Source organism: Pelobates fuscus, chromosome 13 (genome assembly GCF_036172605.1).
Source record: "Pelobates fuscus isolate aPelFus1 chromosome 13, aPelFus1.pri, whole genome shotgun sequence".
In the NCBI taxonomy this organism is placed as follows: Eukaryota; Metazoa; Chordata; class Amphibia; order Anura; family Pelobatidae; genus Pelobates; species Pelobates fuscus.
The window spans coordinates 93,999,094-94,015,790 of NC_086329.1; the positions used below are offsets into that span (position 1 = coordinate 93,999,094).

The following is a 16,697-nucleotide window of genomic DNA, read 5'->3' on the forward strand; positions in this document are numbered from 1 at the left end:
ACCCTTCATTGCCTTTTGTAAAAAGTAAGGTACTGGTTTGAGGCATGGGGCAGTTACCCAGACTTGGAGATAACAATAGGCCATGAATAATCACGTGTTTGGTTATGTGATAAAGCTATAGGGCATATAAGCCCTAAGCCTAAAAGATTTAGGAAGGAGGAGTTGTCCAAGGTGGGAAGTATTCATCTAATCCATTTTGAATAGAAAGTATAGTTTGGTTAAGAATAGATGCAGAAAAGGTGCAGCCGGCTGGCTCCAAAACTGGAGTATTGCTTTGCGCGGAAGGGGTCCCAAGACCAAAAACCCTGGATTAAGAGGCAAAGAGGGCATGTTGTGGGTGTCAAAGTGGTGATTTATGTTCTTCCAAAAGGACCTAATAAGGCCGTACTCCCTGAGACAGCGATGTAAGTCAGCATTGTGTGTGTGTATTTTAAACAGGCTGCTGAGTCTTTGCTAGCCATGAGCTAAAGGTGGTGTGGAGAATAGTAGGTATAATTAATGCTTTTAAAGAACTTGTCTTGCTAGGAGACAATGGGTAAGAGTTGGCATTGGATGTAGTGTGCAATGAAGATATCTGTTGGACTGATATCAGAAAGATGTGTTCTCCATCTGCCTAATCCTGTTTGTATCATGTCCCAGTTAGGAGTATATATTTTGATGGAGTAATTTGGAAATAGAGTATGAGGCAGGGTGTGAGGTTCATAATAGAGTATCCAATAGGTTCTCCCAATCAACAGGTGCAAGGTGGTATGTGATCGTTTCGAAATAATGACGCACCATGGTAGTGGAAGGTCCGGAAAATGCTCCCTAATATCTTCCAGGATATAAATTTATGGCTGTGGAAGTCAACTAAAGAGCTGATACCTCGGGTAACCCGTGTTGTGAAGGATTGATGGTTTACCTTTAAAATCAGGGTTGTTAATCAGGGGTACAGGTATAAGGTGTTGGCTCCTAATTTGGAATGAGATAATTTCCAATATTTAATAGAGACAGCCACTAGAAGGTTAGAAAGCACCTTGTCTGGTAAAATGTTGCGTGGAATTTGTCTGGATTTCCAATGTTTCTGGAAGATACGCTTGACATATAGAATCCTTGCACTCTCACCACTTCCACCAGCATGAGTGGTTATGGTGCATATTGTGGGGATATTTATGGGATAATAATAGTAAACAGTTGAGAATTGCCCACTATTTCAATTCTCAGATCCCAAAGATCGTTATCGTGTAAGTGAAATGTATTCCATATAAATAAAATCACAATTTGTTATAAAAATAGATACAATTTATTGTGACAATTTAAACAATAATATGTCACATGCGTGATAATAATCAATGAATGTTTAGTATAACATGAGTATGCAATACAAATGGCAATACACAGTATAGAATCTACAACATTAGCTGTCAAGAGAAGATTTATGACGGTCTTTACAGAGAAACGAAAGTTTCACACACAGAGCTTGCAGCTTAAGGCCATAAAACTTTAGCTGACAGAATAATCCTTTCAATGCTGGTTAGACCTCCTAGGTAATTAAGACCTATTCTCATGTAATTTTAAATAAAATAACATTTATACCAGCTCATTAGTCATTTCCTGGAACCATCCAATAAGAGTAATCTACTATGTTCTATAAGCAGAATCTTAACTTGCCTAAACGGATATTTTATCTTATTTTAGGGCAAATCAATACACCTGGAAAAATATCACGATATGCTAACATGTGATATGTCACATTAATATATATAATTATTCCTTTCTATCTGCAGAATAGAATGCTTAATTATATATTCTTTAGTAACTAAGATTTCTAAATATCGAAATCTGATCGTGATTTATCCAGTCATATATCATGCTATTAAAAAATTGTTATTAATTTAGATTAATTAAATGAAACCAGTATAATTACCAGTTGAGTAGATATTTTCATCAGATTAGTAGGTAGTCTCAGGAATTAGAATGTCATGGGTCTCTTTCTCTGTCTCCTGACTTAGCCTGCTTCCTCTGCATACCTTCCCCCGACTGCTCACCTCTTTGCTTCTTTTGCATCTCCCCCCTCTCTTCCCTTTGTCTTTACTTTTTAAAGGAAAAATTCACTAGGTGATAGACCATTAGAAAAACTGGAGGTGTGGTTACCTTCCAGGTAGCAATTTAAGTATTTGGTCTATAGAGGGCAGTCTCGTCCCACTAAACATACCTATCCAGCAAAGAGTTAACTTTTCCTGGTGGCTATTTTGACGTCATTTAGCTTATCTTTATGGTTATTTATAATTTAAGTTTTCTGTCAGATCAAAGAGTTTCTTTGGGCTTTCTTCAGACTGTGTCTGGCAAATTCTGCTATAATTTCTAATATGACAGTTATAATTAAATATGACCCCTAAACTTACAATGGGACGTTATACAATATCGAAAGTAAAATTAAATTATTTAATCTTCTCTGTCACAAATGTCTGGGTTTAGAATTAATTATATTCCATTAGCATTTAGACAGTCTGTCCATCCCCCGTTCTCATCTCTTATCAACAGGTTTGTATATACTAAGCATTCCTTTAGCTCTGGCAAAGTGGTTAGTTTTACAGAAGGGATAGAAATCTTGTGTCTTTTGTTAGCTTGAAGATAACAAAATGGAGTCTGCTCTGTTCAGATTGACTCTGACAATATACATTTTAATTTCTATCATAGCACAATATGTCTGCCGATATAAATACCCTGACAATATATACTCCTTATAACATTTACCTGCTTATAGTAAAAACATGGCTAACATCATTCCCTTGTATAGTTGCATACTGTATAATTAAAGGAAAACGTGGCTTTATTAAGAAAACTATTGATTGTTGAAGTTTTGACCTCTGATCTAAAAATGTGCCTTATTTTGTATCCTCCAGGTAAGTGGCTTCCTTGTGTCTTCTCTCTATGTTCAAACATTTCAACCTCTGAATTGTACTTGGTAAACTTTCAGCATTTCTGCCCTGTAATGTTTTGTTACCACAGTGCTTGCGAATGATAAAACAAGATGGCTGCAAGATAAGCAGCCAGACTTGCAATGCATTTTGGGAGATATTTTCGGAAAGCCTGCCCATGTGTTGAAAATAATATAAAGATGATGAATTCTGATCTTCCTTTTGGGTTTTTTTCAGATGCAAGGATATAAAGCGATTTCTTGTGAGTTTCATGTATCTACAAAGCCTGTTGCAGCCAAAGAGTAGGTGAGTACCTGTTGTCCACACCTTCACAGTGTTTCCAGTTGGACTGGTTGTGTGGAAATCTCACTGGCTGAATAAGATGTCTCAACCAGACATCCCTTTTTAACCTCCGTGCTCATCCTTGCAAGTCCTACTCACTGTAGGATCACCGAAAAGGCATTTGCAGCCAATAGGAGTTAACTTTTGTGTGTTGAAATGTTTTCTTGTCTGAAACACAGCAGGTGATCAGGTTGAGCTAGAATAAATTAAGAACGATGACCAACATGGGCTCTCTTATATACACTATATATACATATAATATGTATATGTGTGTGTGTATGTATGTATATAGTGTATATAAGAGAGGCAAGATAGATATATATCCAGCCAGCCAGCCAGATTAGACACCCATGATTTAAAGAAAACGGTTTTAAAGTGATTCTCTGGACTTCTATCCCATTCTTTGTAGCACACGATGTATTCTCTGTTTATATCAGATTCTGTACTATGACATTCTGTCCTTTCTATGTCTCCAGCTCTGTGGACTCTGAATTGACCTCCCTTTGCCAGTCGGTCCTGGAAGACTTTAACCTCTGCATGTTCTACTTGCCTTCATCTCTCAGTCTGAGCTCAGCCAACGAGGACGAGGAGGAGTATGATGGGGGATATTCCTTCCTACCTGATTTGCTGGTCTTTAGGATGGTGGCTATCTGCCTGATGAGCGTCCACAGTTTAAAGCGTGCAGGTAGCAGTATTGGATCACATTTAAAACATTGGTGTATTTACTAAATACTATATATCTGTAGTAAGCAGAAAACTAAACGTAAGAACTGGTGGCAAGATAGCCAAGCTGTGACTATAACAGAGTTTGGCACTTTTTACAGATCAGCTGTTTTAGCCCTTATTTAAAAAGGACTGATTACACATTGCCATGCGAATGCTTACTGTTATACTCTAACAATGCCATTATATTGGAGGAATACTGATGTGGTATGGTGTTATCCTATAGCATTACGACTGCAGACGGGGATTCTGGGTAACAACCTGCCTTGCCCTATAATTAAACACTGTCACTACTGCAGCCAGAGATTTAAGGTAATCACTTGGTTGCACTATAAGGAGCTCCCATTGCAGCCGGGGATCACCTTGATCGAGTACATTTGAACAGTTTACCATGTGAACATTATTTTTCTTCTGATCTTCGCAGATTCAAAGCAGTACAGCGCGGCCATTGCATTCACCCTTGCACTTTTCTCGCATCTGGTTAACCACGTTAACATAAGGCTGCAAGCTGAGCTGGAGGAGAGTCCCGTGCCTGCATTCCAGAACAACAGCCCAGGTGGGAATTCCTTCTGCCAACTTGTATGACCTCTGTCCATCGCACTCCTGTTACTCTGGGTGGGAATCTAAGAAACAGCAATGTTTTACTGTGTTTCTTGTTCAGTAAGGTTATGTCTTCACTACTTTCTCTGACTAGTTACCTCTTTCTACTTCAGATGACCCAGATACGAAAGAGGTTTCAGAAGTTATTGAGAGAGACCCGGAAACAGAGCCAGAAATACCCGCTAACCAGGTCACCAAACAGCCAAAGCCAAAGAATGGCAAGAAAAGCCACAAGTACTCGCGCCTGTCTCGACTTCGTAGGCGAAGGCATGCCCGAAAAGTGGATGAGAGTGACTTGAGCGAAGGCTTTGACTCTGATTCCAGCCATGGCTCAGCCAAAGGTAGTGACATTTCTGAAAGTGCGTCCGAGAAAAGCGATGAAGAGGCTGCTTTTGATCTGGAGACGGACTCCGATATGAACAGTCAAGAATCTCGTTCTGACTTGGAGGATATTGAGGACGACAACGTGGAGGAGAATGCGTGCGCAAAGGAAGCAAAGGGCCCGTCAGAAATCTCAACAGAGGAGCCAGAGTTGAAGACTGTAAACTCTGCAAAGACCGAGAGTCATGAACTCCCGGTAAATGGATCTGGAGTGGCCCCTAGTGAATCCAGTATAGCGAGCAACCTGCAGGCTATGTCTACCCAGATGTTTCAAACCAAACGCTGCTTCCGTCTGGCACCGACGTTCACCAATCTGTTTGTGAAGCCTGTGCCAGAACCGGCCGCCCCTTGCTCTGAAGAGCCGGCCCCACTAGTGAATGGGGATGTGGAAAAGTCAGTCTCACTGGAACAAGGTAAAGACTGGGGAACGTTAGAGAGGAAGTAGTTATTCATGGCAAAAAATGGTTGGTTAATAAGTTGCCTACCAAACTCTGTTTTCTTTGACCAATGTTGGGTGTAATTAGGTTTACCAAACAAAAGTAGTAATATTTATTACATGGAAGAAAGGTCGCCTGATGAAGTGGTGTTGATCTAGCTGAGCTCGTGTTTGTTTTTTGTTATATTTTGATGCCGAGTCCTGTTACCATAATAAATATAAAATTTGATGTGAAAATGTAAGAAACAAAGTATTTTGCCGATGTCAGTTTTCTGTGGATGTAAGAAAATGCTAGATTTAGGCCACAGGATTGATTATCTTATATAATTTCATTATCCTCTAAATTCAAGATGCTTCGGATTCTGATGAGAGTGTCCTGAGCAGCAAATCGTGCCGTAACGAGAGAACCATCCAGGAAAGGTTGGAGGTCATCACAACCGAGGGGCTGCTGACCAGTGTTAAAATCTTTCTGGATTGGCTGAGGGCCAACACGGATATAATTGTCATGTGTGCACAGGTACATAACATGATGCTTTGATTAACATGAGACACTTTTTATTAGTCTGTTTTTTAAAGGGGGGAAAAAAAACAGTTTTGTCTTAAAAGCCTATAACAGAAATGTGTTATTAGGCTTGTACAATTCAAAGTGAAGCCATGATTCATCAACAAGAGAGGATCCTTCTTATTACTCCATATTAAGCCCTTTGCCCCAGAATTACTCTCTACATATAGTTACATAGGCTGAAAAAAGACTTGCGTCCATAATGTTGAAACATTCTCACATGTTTCTGCTGCTGATCCAAAAGAAGGTGAAACTATTCCTTCTCAACCCTAGAACTGCAGTCAGATCTCTCCTTGGGTCAATGAGCTGTTGCCTCACATTTTAAATATTGTATCTTTCAATATTAAGTATTTGCAAGAATGTGTCCAGTCACTATTTAAAAAGCTGTGTAGACGCTGATAAAACCACCTCTTCAGGCAGAGCATTCCATGTTTGTTACTGTAAAGAACCTTTTTGCTTTGCCTTGTTTCTGGACTACATTTCCCATGATGCTCAGAAACAATTTATGGTGTCGGGGTTAGCCATCACTGCCTTAGACGAAGTCCTTTCTTCCAGTCTAAATGTGAGACCCTTTAGATATGTTATCATAATCTAGCATATAATAGGCACTATGTGCAAGTTAGGAAGTTTGAAAATATTGTGTATCCGATGAGTTAGGATCCTATAGAATGTTTCTGACATGATTTGATTAAACAACTCTAGGATTGGGTGGAGCTAAATTTGACAGGTGTGACTGACCAACTTTATGCTGTTGTTTTTTTCTGTGTAGAACTGTGTTGATTAAAAGTTAAGGAACTAAATTGAATTTCTGTTTTAACCCCTTAAAACCGGAGGGCCTACTATTACGCCCTTTTCTAAGCGTCTCTAAACGCCCTCCGGTTTTTTCTTACTTACCTGGTCGCCGGCGATCGCTGTTGGGGAGACTCACCTAGGAATTACCCCCATGATGGCATACCATTTGCAATAGTAGACAACCCAAGGTATTGCAAATGGGGTATGTCCAGTCTTTTTTAGTAGCCACTTAGTCACAAACACTGGCCAAAATTGGCGTTTTTTTTGCATTTTTAACACACAAACAAATATTAATGCTAACTTTGGCCAGTGTTTGTGACCAAATGGCTACTAAAAAAGACTGGCCATACCCCATTTGCAATACCTTGGGTTGTCTACTATTGCAAATGGTATGCCATTATGGGTGTAAATTTCTTTCCTGGGCTACTATACAGTCTCAAAGGCAACGTAACCAATCTGGCAAATTTCTATTTCAAATGTAACGTGCTATATTTGACCCTGTAACTTCCCAAAACACCATAAAACCTGTACATAAGGGGTTCTGTTTTACACGTGAGACCTTGCTGAATACAAATGTGTATTTTATTGCAGTAAAAGCAAACAGTATTAGGACATTGACAGTTAAAATGTCATGTAGAACTAAAAAAATAAGTTTCTTATTTTCTCCAATTTTTTTCATATTAAATGGTTTCATAGCTACATATTTGATATTAAATGAAAGCCCTGTTTCCCCTGAATAAAATGATATATAATAAGGGTGGGTGCATTTAATATAAAAGAGGTGAATTACGGTTGGACAGACATATAGCGCAAATGCCAGGTTTTGTTTACGTTTTGTTTTGTTCACAACGTGTACATTTGGCTCAGTCCTTAAGGGGTTAAATAAACACAATTGTTTTTATTCCTTCAGAGCTCCCAGAGTTTGTGGAACCGAATATCAGTCCTTTTAAATCTCTTACCTGCTGCTGGAAAGATTCTCGACTCTGGTACGTGTAAATCATGGAGTAATTTAATGTTCGGGTATTACTGTTTATTCCTACTACTGGAACTGATTTATTCTATAGTATGGCTAACTGAAACCTTTATTTCCTTGTACCCAGCAATCTCTTCATGTCTGTGATTATAATATAAACTGTCCATTATTCCAGGGATAACACTGTGTAATGAGGTGAAAAACCTTCTCCCGGAATCAGAATTCCCAGAGATCCGGCAACACCTGTTGCTCCCTGAGGACACAGCATTGCGGAACCTCCCTCCTTTGAGAGCTGCACACAGGAAGGTCAACTTCGAGCAAGAGAGACCCGTACTCACTGTACTGGAAGAGGTATGCAGTGCTTATGTTTGATGGAGTTATTGTTTTATTTTTCTAAATCCTATTTATCTATGATTAAGTCCCAGTCCATGGACCGGAAGTGTCCGATAAACTATTGTTTCGTGTTTTGCTGTTTTTTTGTTTTTTTATAATAAAGTTTTAAAACCGTGATCCTTGCCACATGTTTATAGAGTACAGTATCTTCAATTTACATTGTTCTTCAAGCCTTACCTGACTACACCTCGCCAAGTGTTCGTTAGATTACTATGATCAAATACCCAGTACTTTACCATATATTATAGTATGCGTGACCAAATCTCCTTGGCACTTTATAGTTCTACCTTAGTTTGCTGAATCAACTTAAATCTTTTTCATACGTGAAAAATATTCACATGCGCTCAGGATGTTTTAGACAACATTCATATCCTTTTAGAAACTGTCAGGCTAGATGTGAATAGATATTTTAGTACATGTGAAATAATTCAATATTCTTGTCATTGATCGCACTTGTTCTATTCTCCCTAGATAGACCTCGACTTTCAATGGACTCTGTAGACACCAAAACCACTTTAGCTTAATTAAGCCGTTTTGTTGTATAGATCATGCCACTGCTTTATACAGCGGGGGCTGTATAAACAAAGTGATTTAACTCCTGAATGGCAGAGCATTGAGCAGTGAGACAGCAGGAACATGATCTATACACAAAATCCGCTTTATTAAATTAATGTTTTAGTGACTTTAGTGTTCCTTTATATATATATATATATATATATATATATATATATATATATATGTGTGTGTGTGTATATATTATTTTTTTTTGGGGGGGGGGAGGGGAGGGAATTCAAAACTGCTCATTAATTTAAAAAAAAATAACCATCATCTTTAGAATTGTGGGTAGTCTTTTATGTCACTCCAGCAAATCTAGATGTATTTATTGGGGATAAGGATTGCAGCCAAGAAAAATTACAAAGCACACTTACCTGTGCAAAAAAAATCCTGTTTTGCTTCCCCCCTTACTGAAAGTACACCGATAGCCTGAATGCCTTGGGCAGATTATATATTGACCCCTTTGCATGACTTCTAAATCCAAGCAAGTTACTTATTCCTTTTTTGTGAATGTGCATTTTTGTAATATGAAATCTCTAGTATTTTGTTCTGAATTTGAATTGGTGAAGATATTTATGAATTAATTACGAATAGGATTCTCTATGGTAAATCCTGGGACATCTTACTTATAACGTCCCTCGACCACAGTAGAGAAAGTGATTATATTTTTTTTCTTTTTTTTTTTTTTTTTAATATTGCCCCAGAAATTCTTTAGTAATGATTTGATCCATTTCTTTCCCAAGTCCATTGTACGCAGCTGCTACATCCGAAGCTTTGGGCACTTTCTGACTCGTCTGCAAGTCAATGTCCTGCAGTATAACACCGAGCTGGGACTCTTCACCAGTATCTCTGAATACGAGCAGGACAACCTCATGCACCAGGCACAGGCACAGTTCCGAATGGTGAGCAATATACCCAGCCTGTTCCCCCATCCCATCTTGCACTCTGCTCCAATCCGCATCCCAGTTAATAGTACTTGGTTCACTAGTGGCTCTGATCTTTGAGAGACTATTATATTAAATCTAGGGTCTTCACTGGAGGAAGTACAGTCAACAAACTCCCTCTGGCTCCAAGTGGCTTCAAGGGACACTATAGGCACACAGACCACTTCCTCTGCTTGAAGTGGTCTTGGTGCAGTGTCCCTTTCCCCTAAAATATTAGTTTTAAGACTCTCTAGTGGCTGTCTACCGCTTCCTGCTGTTTCACACAGTTTGCCTCAGTGAAACTATGCTGGATGTCCTCACACATTGATCTAATGCTTTCCTATGGGGGGAGGCCAAATACCGGAGCAATGCTCGCCACACATGAGTGTTCGGCTCACCCTCAGCACTGGCTGAGCCAGTGTGGAGGAACCACTTTGTGGAATAAGGTCAGTGTAAAGAGGGTTTCTAACACTTTCTTTGCCGGGGAGGGGGTTGCTGCGAAAAGGAACACTTTAGTGTTAGGAATACAGCTTTATTCTCCTTTAAAGCCAAATCTATCTCACTTTATCTTTTTACACACAGGTCTTGAGGAGCTACAGATGATCAACTCTTTGCCAGTGGTGGCCAAAATGTAGATATTCAGATAGTAAATGTAATTTCCCACGATTCTCAGGCAGCTAAGCATTTAGCCAAAATGAATGGTTAGAGCCATGCTTCATTAGAGAGTTAGATTAGGCCCTGATTGTGCTGACCATGAGACTGCCTGGGTTGTTCCTGTATGTCTCTGGCACATATAGCTGGCTGCATATAATGGAAGCTTTCTAGTGTCACATAGACGCTGCCTCTGCTTCTTGTGGGATATTTTCTCTGCTTCTCACAGTGAGGATTAATCCTGTCCTTAAAGCAGGGCACGGGCTGTGAGACTGGTGGTGACTGCTTCACTCATTAATAGCAACTCTTACTTCCGCTGGGAAATGAAATCAGATCTCGTGCTATTTTATGCTCTCTGTGCCAGTGCCAATCTTTCAACTTGTGTGTGTCTGTCCCCCCCCCAGGCGCAGGAAGAGGCTCGGAGAAATCGGCTCATGAGGGATATGGCACAGCTCAGACTGCAGGTACGTGGCTTTATACGTGCTATATATAGATCTAATGGCAATAACCTCCTGGCAGCTCAGGTGTAATGATACCTGTGAGGGGAAAGTGTCAGAACAAGCATTCCTCAATAAATATAATCCACCTGTCTGGTATATCTAGTAAATGCTATGGAAGTGTAGGGAGAGTTGTGCTGCAAAAATAACTAGAAATTACACTGGGGCATTTTCACAGGATAGCTGTTGGAGCACGTGGGCTCAGGCCTTCCTGTAGTACTGCTGTACACATGCACGGCACTGCAGGAGTTCATGTAATTTCCGTGTCATGCTGGATAACCGTGTCGTTAAAATAAAATTGAAACTTACGAGAATTATAAAAGATAATAATAAAATGCACAACCCACAGCTCTTACTGGGTTATGTTACAATCTCAGTAGTTACAGGTCAGCATTAATACCCATTCCATGGCCATATTCACCATAAACTGCGCATTACCTCCCAAAGTGGCAAGGTACCCGCTTTCTTCCTGCTCTCCTATTACCATGTGATAGTCAGGGATGGGATGGCTGTTGCTCTCTCTATTTATCATCACCCAGGATTCTTTCCTGACCGCACATTGGGAACTCACAGGCAAGAAAGAGAAAAAGGCTACCCATCAAGTCATGCGTTTTCAAATGTATGATTAGTCCTGTTACTTCCTGGTTTGGTTAGCTCGGTGGAACTAAACTCAAGAGGCAGTCATTTCTCAGAGCAGGTGGCTTGCCAAGACTTCTCATTGAGCTGCATTGGAAAGTCTGTGATTGGATGCCACAAAAAGACTGGGTGTGGCTTGAAGGGGAGGCCTTGTAAAGACTGTAGACGAGATCTGCAGCTTTATCAAACTGTTTTTAGATATAACCCCCAATGGTATTCATTATTTGGGGTATATCTACTAAACATTACTTTTTTTATGATTATAATTTTTTTTTTTCTTGTGTTTGTATAGTGGAATTGTCTTTTTAACAAAAACTGGTAGCCAGTAGGAAAATCATGTTTTATAAACCAGTGAGAAAATGTAACATAATAAGATGGTGTTTTTTTACCCTTAAAAGATGCAGTTTTTTTACCCCTTCTTTTGGTAGTCAGTGGGAGCTAGTAATTACAGACGGGTTTCCAACCTTCCCAAAAACACGATTCGAACTAGCATGCAGTTATGGATAACCACAGATCAGTGTGCAAGACCTGTATCTGTATAGCATATGCAGAAATCAAATAACCACGCAACTCCATAGTTCTTGGTGGTTTTCCTCATTTAGCAAGGAGCCTGGAACAGTTTCGACCTGGTGGCCTTCCTCAAGCCTACAATCTAGCACTGTGACTAAACACTTTAAGAATAAATTGGGTGATGTATAAAAAGTGTTGTTATGAAAAGTGGTCTGAAGTACTAAAATGGGATATATCTACTAAATAGTGTTTTGTTTTAAAATTTTTTGTATTTGGACAGTGGAATTTCTCCTTAAATCTTCTGTTTAAATACCCCAATAAAAAGTATTTGGAAGTGTATGTTCCCCCTTTTGGTATTAAATTATTGGGTTATAACTACAAAATACACAGGAACTTGTATTTCATTCAATAATATAAAAATGTAATCATTTTAGGATCTGCTTCTGTTATATTATTTGAAAAAGGTGACCTCCATTATTTAACTACAATTCCCATGTTGCTCAGCCAAGTGTTGGAAGGTCTCCATGTTACCTTTCTCTTCTTTTGTAATCGTGGTAGACTCTGATCCCAAGCCAGCTAGTCTTGGCATCCTAAATATTTGGGAGCCACTCCCTTTTCAAGCTTTTGACAGTTTGCCTTGCACTGACCCAGATCATCCGTTTAACATGACCTGTACTTCTATATATGAAAGATTTGGGATATGTTCCCACTCCCATCTTTATTACGTGAGGTTTGAAGGAAGGTACGAAACTCTGACTTCAGTTAACTCTGTACTAACTGCACAGTCTGCATCATGTTGCAAAACTAACCGTTCAATACTTTGCTCCTAGCTGGAGGTCTCGCAGTTGGAGGGAACTCTTCAGCACCCCAAATCTCAATCTGCTATGTCCCCATACCTTGTCCCAGACACTCAGACGCTCTGCCAACATCTAGGCATCATCAGGCAGCTGGCCAACAGTGGCCGGTTCATCATCATCATCCCACGGACAGGTAATGCGAGTCACTGGACTGCAGAATATTCCAGAAAGAATAAACTACATCTGTAACCTTAAACCATAAGGCTTTTATTTTATTTTTCTCTGTTCATCATCATTAATGGTTAAATATATCGTGTTAATGTAGACACTAATGCAGTTGAATCCCTTCAGAGTTCTTGTTAAATAAAACACCAGAAAATAAACACGTTTGAATATTTGTTTTTATATTTATATTAAATACACATTTTCTTTTGTTTATTTATTTTTTTATATTATTTTTTTGGGGGGGGGGGGGTTAATTTGACAGTTTTCTTTATCATTATTGATAACTCTCCTACTTCTCACATGTAGTTATAGACGGCTTGGACGTCCTGAAAAAGGAGAATGCTGGGGCCCGGGATGGGATTCGGTATCTGGAAACAGAGTTTAAAAAGGGAAATAGGTACGGTAAGATTTACCACTTCCTTCTTGCCAATTGTTTTTGTTTTGAATTGGGCATTCACCTCCAGCTTTTTTTCCCCATCCAGGTATATTCGCTGCCAGAAAGACACCGGTAAAAGTTTTGAGAGAAATAAACTGAAGAGACAGGACACAGATGCCTGGTAAGAAGCAGTTTTCGCACATATGTTAAAGGAACTGTATAGGGTCAGGAATACAAAAGGGTATTTTTTTATTGTGTCCTCAATAGGAGGCGGTATAATGATCTCTCTGTTTGATTTTATAGTTCCTGTGAAGAAAAAATTATTAATCTTTGAATAATAATAAATTAAACTGGTCTAGGTTCATTACTTGTTTCTAGAACGCATACTCCTCTCCCTAGTTATTTAATTTTAAAGCTGTTCATTTTAAACTTAGTGATAGTCCATACTGATTTCAATTATTCTTTATGGTTGATTTATTTCTTCTTATCCAAACACATATAATGGGGAACATAAATTATATATTAAAGGAACACTATAGGGTCCGAAACACAAAAATGTATTCCTGACCCTATAGTGTAAAATACACCATCTAGCCCCCCAGGCTCCTCCTTGCCCTCTCTAATAAAATAGTAAAATCTTACGTTTATTCCAGTCTTTTGCTGCTGACTCTGTCACTGATCTACCTGCTTGGCTGACATCATCAGAAGTCTTGATCAAAGCCAATCACAATGCTTGGATTGGGTGAGACTGTCAAAGAGGCAGATCAGGGGCAGAGCCAGCACAAGCCAAATATAGCCCTGGCCAATCAGCATCTCCTCATAGAGATTAATTGAATCAATGCATCTCTGTGAGGAAAGTTCAGTGTCTCCGTGCAGAGGTTGTGACTTTTAATACATGTACTTAATAACTGACCATTCTATTTATCCAATGACACAGTATAGTATGGTAACAAACCATTAACAACGAAAGCATCAAGTTTCTTTAAACAGGTCTTCTTTTTACATTCCTGATAGGCACCTGTACAAGATTTTGGACAGCTGCAAGCAGTTGACTGTATCGCAAGGAAACAATGCAGACGACACTGCTGGGATGGTGACCATTTTAACCAGCTTTCATCTCAATGAGCCGGACTGCTTGACGGCCGCCATGCAGGTCAGTACCAGACTTCTCTCTTCGATGATTGGTTTGCCTCATTTCCTGACCTATGCCAACCCAATGCACTCTGTTGGTCTTCTTACTCTTCTGACACAATCCCTGTCTGTTTTGAGAGCCAGTCATCAAATGTCGTCTCTGATCTAGTCTGCTCATGTTTTTCATTGCTAGTTATTAATACCTTCATGACATGCAAAGTGTCAGGACTGTCCTGCTATACCACAATACACGTAGCACCTTGTCACAAAGACGTCAAAAGATTCCAATTTTGTTATAGCTGAGTATTCTTCTTTGTATTATCACCGTATCTCTCCAAGTGCAAAGATATCTTTTTATTGAAGCTGTTTGTGTTTTTTGATCAGTACATTAGCTTCCTTAACCAATTGCTTTTCAATGTATTGAGAACAAATCCTATTTTTATAATATAAGCTTTATTTAATATAAACAGAACCTTTTCCTGCTTCCTGCAGAGGTGGATACTGGGTGGTACTCTGTAAATCACAAATTCTGGTTGGCTGCTGACAGTGAATGCTCTATGTAGCCTTTATTTTACCAGTAGCTCATTTTATTTATTTTACATGCATGCTGGACAACGGTCAGGTTTTTAGATCTCCCCTCTAATAGTTTTATGTGAAATATATTTGTTTTAAATATTGTCTTAATAAACAAAGTTTGGGAAAGAAAATGTTGGTGATATGCCACTTTAGAACTGTGGAAATATTTTGTATATTTAATCTTGAATGTTAGTTCTGAGAACTTCTTCGTGTTTGTTAATAACCAGAAGGAACGTATTGTTTTTTTAAAATAAGAAATCCTTTAAATGTTATAACATCAAAGAATTGAGATTTCCTTGCGCCGTCCTGCTGGGTACTGTATGAATGTCAGTAACCGTGCATTGTGTTTACAGTCCGCTTTGCAGGCGGCCTCAAACGCCAACATCGAAATCAAGAACGTGCTGACTTTCTACAAGCAGTGGAAGGAGATGGGCTGAACAATGGATGCTGGTCTTGGAGTTAAACCTTGTGTTCCCCGTCTCAGCTGCTGCCGCTGTCGCCTTCAGAGTCCAAGATAGCAACCATTTGGAAAGAAATGTTTCATAAATTTGCTAAAATAAAAATATAAAGTTTAAAATGTATACACTGGCAGCATAAACGAAAAACCTATACCAGCAAGCTAATATGCCCTCTCTGCACATCTTGCATAGCGACACAGAGTGGGCTGTCGTGTTGGAGGATCTAAAAAGCATGCCTTCCGCTAGCCACTGGGCCGGAAGAGTGATATCGGCATTCATCTTTTGCTGTATGACCCTAGTGTTGTCTCAAATGTGATCACAGGCCTTGGGCATTCATCCTGCAGACCTGTGGCTGCAGTAGCATAACGAATCTATCCTTTTTGTGTAACTTGTGTTAACTGAAAAGAAAAATGGCTACTCTTGACCCTTGTATCCTTGATTCTCAGTACCTGCTCGTACCCTTAATTATAAACCTTCAGCCCTGCCCTTTCTCCCAATTTCTTTCCTTCCCCCACTTTTCTTTCTTTAAATTCTGGTCAGAGCTTTCATTTGTGAGCAAATGTTTGGAGGATGGAAATAAAACCAACATTTTATTTGACACAGAAATAGTTTTGTTTCTTATTGGTAATGACAGAAAAAACAATGTGTGCCCTGGATGTGCTTATTTCTGTAAATCCGCCACTTTTAAAATGACCAAAAAAAATGAAAATAAATCATTTCAGTTTAATCATCAGAGTAATGTTGGATAGCCAAGAGCTGACATTGTGACATTGCAGGGTTTGTGAAGCTGCAATGATCTGTTGGCTTGCGTTTGGTTAATGATGTGATGAACTGCACCAACAACCTAAGTGCTTTTGTTCCTTTGACACGGTTCCGAGGTTCCACAGTACTGTCTTTGAAACAGTCCTGCAGAATGTAAGCAGGTTGAATGAGAACATTTATGTTATTAAAGGGCTGGTCCAAACACCATGACAACTTCAGTGACTTGCAGTTGTCATGGTGCTTGGAATTTGTGCAGCATTTTGCTATGATACACTGCACATACAGAATTTAACACCTTTGCTGCCAGAGGTGTAGTTCCACATCCAGCAGCGTAATAGTGGCATCATTAGAGTCTAGAAGAGTTTTGAGATAGCTAGTGTCAATTCTGTGCTTATTCCTATACATAGAATTGCATCCATTGGCTGAGAGTGGTCAACTGACGCTCTGAGCCAATGGATAGACGGCAGTATCCGCTCCACAGAAGCCGGGTTTCATCAT

The 16,697-nt window shown here is 39.3% G+C and overlaps 1 protein-coding gene across 1 annotated transcript in view; it reads left to right on the forward strand.

Moving 5' to 3' along the window:
* Positions 1 to 16,041, forward strand: part of SMG5 (SMG5 nonsense mediated mRNA decay factor) — a 49,186-nt gene extending 33,145 nt beyond the window's left edge. The window contains exons 9-22 of the mRNA XM_063440192.1: positions 3,138 to 3,206; positions 3,719 to 3,927; positions 4,390 to 4,521; positions 4,679 to 5,359; positions 5,733 to 5,899; positions 7,647 to 7,722; positions 7,885 to 8,060; positions 9,401 to 9,559; positions 10,636 to 10,695; positions 12,705 to 12,864; positions 13,203 to 13,293; positions 13,379 to 13,453; positions 14,287 to 14,425; positions 15,333 to 16,041. Of these exons, the coding sequence (XP_063296262.1) occupies positions 3,138 to 3,206; positions 3,719 to 3,927; positions 4,390 to 4,521; positions 4,679 to 5,359; positions 5,733 to 5,899; positions 7,647 to 7,722; positions 7,885 to 8,060; positions 9,401 to 9,559; positions 10,636 to 10,695; positions 12,705 to 12,864; positions 13,203 to 13,293; positions 13,379 to 13,453; positions 14,287 to 14,425; positions 15,333 to 15,416 (2,278 nt within the window). The 3' untranslated portion in view covers positions 15,417 to 16,041. The remainder of the gene's footprint in view (positions 1 to 3,137; positions 3,207 to 3,718; positions 3,928 to 4,389; positions 4,522 to 4,678; positions 5,360 to 5,732; positions 5,900 to 7,646; positions 7,723 to 7,884; positions 8,061 to 9,400; positions 9,560 to 10,635; positions 10,696 to 12,704; positions 12,865 to 13,202; positions 13,294 to 13,378; positions 13,454 to 14,286; positions 14,426 to 15,332) is intronic.
* Positions 16,042 to 16,697: the final 656 nt, after the last annotated feature.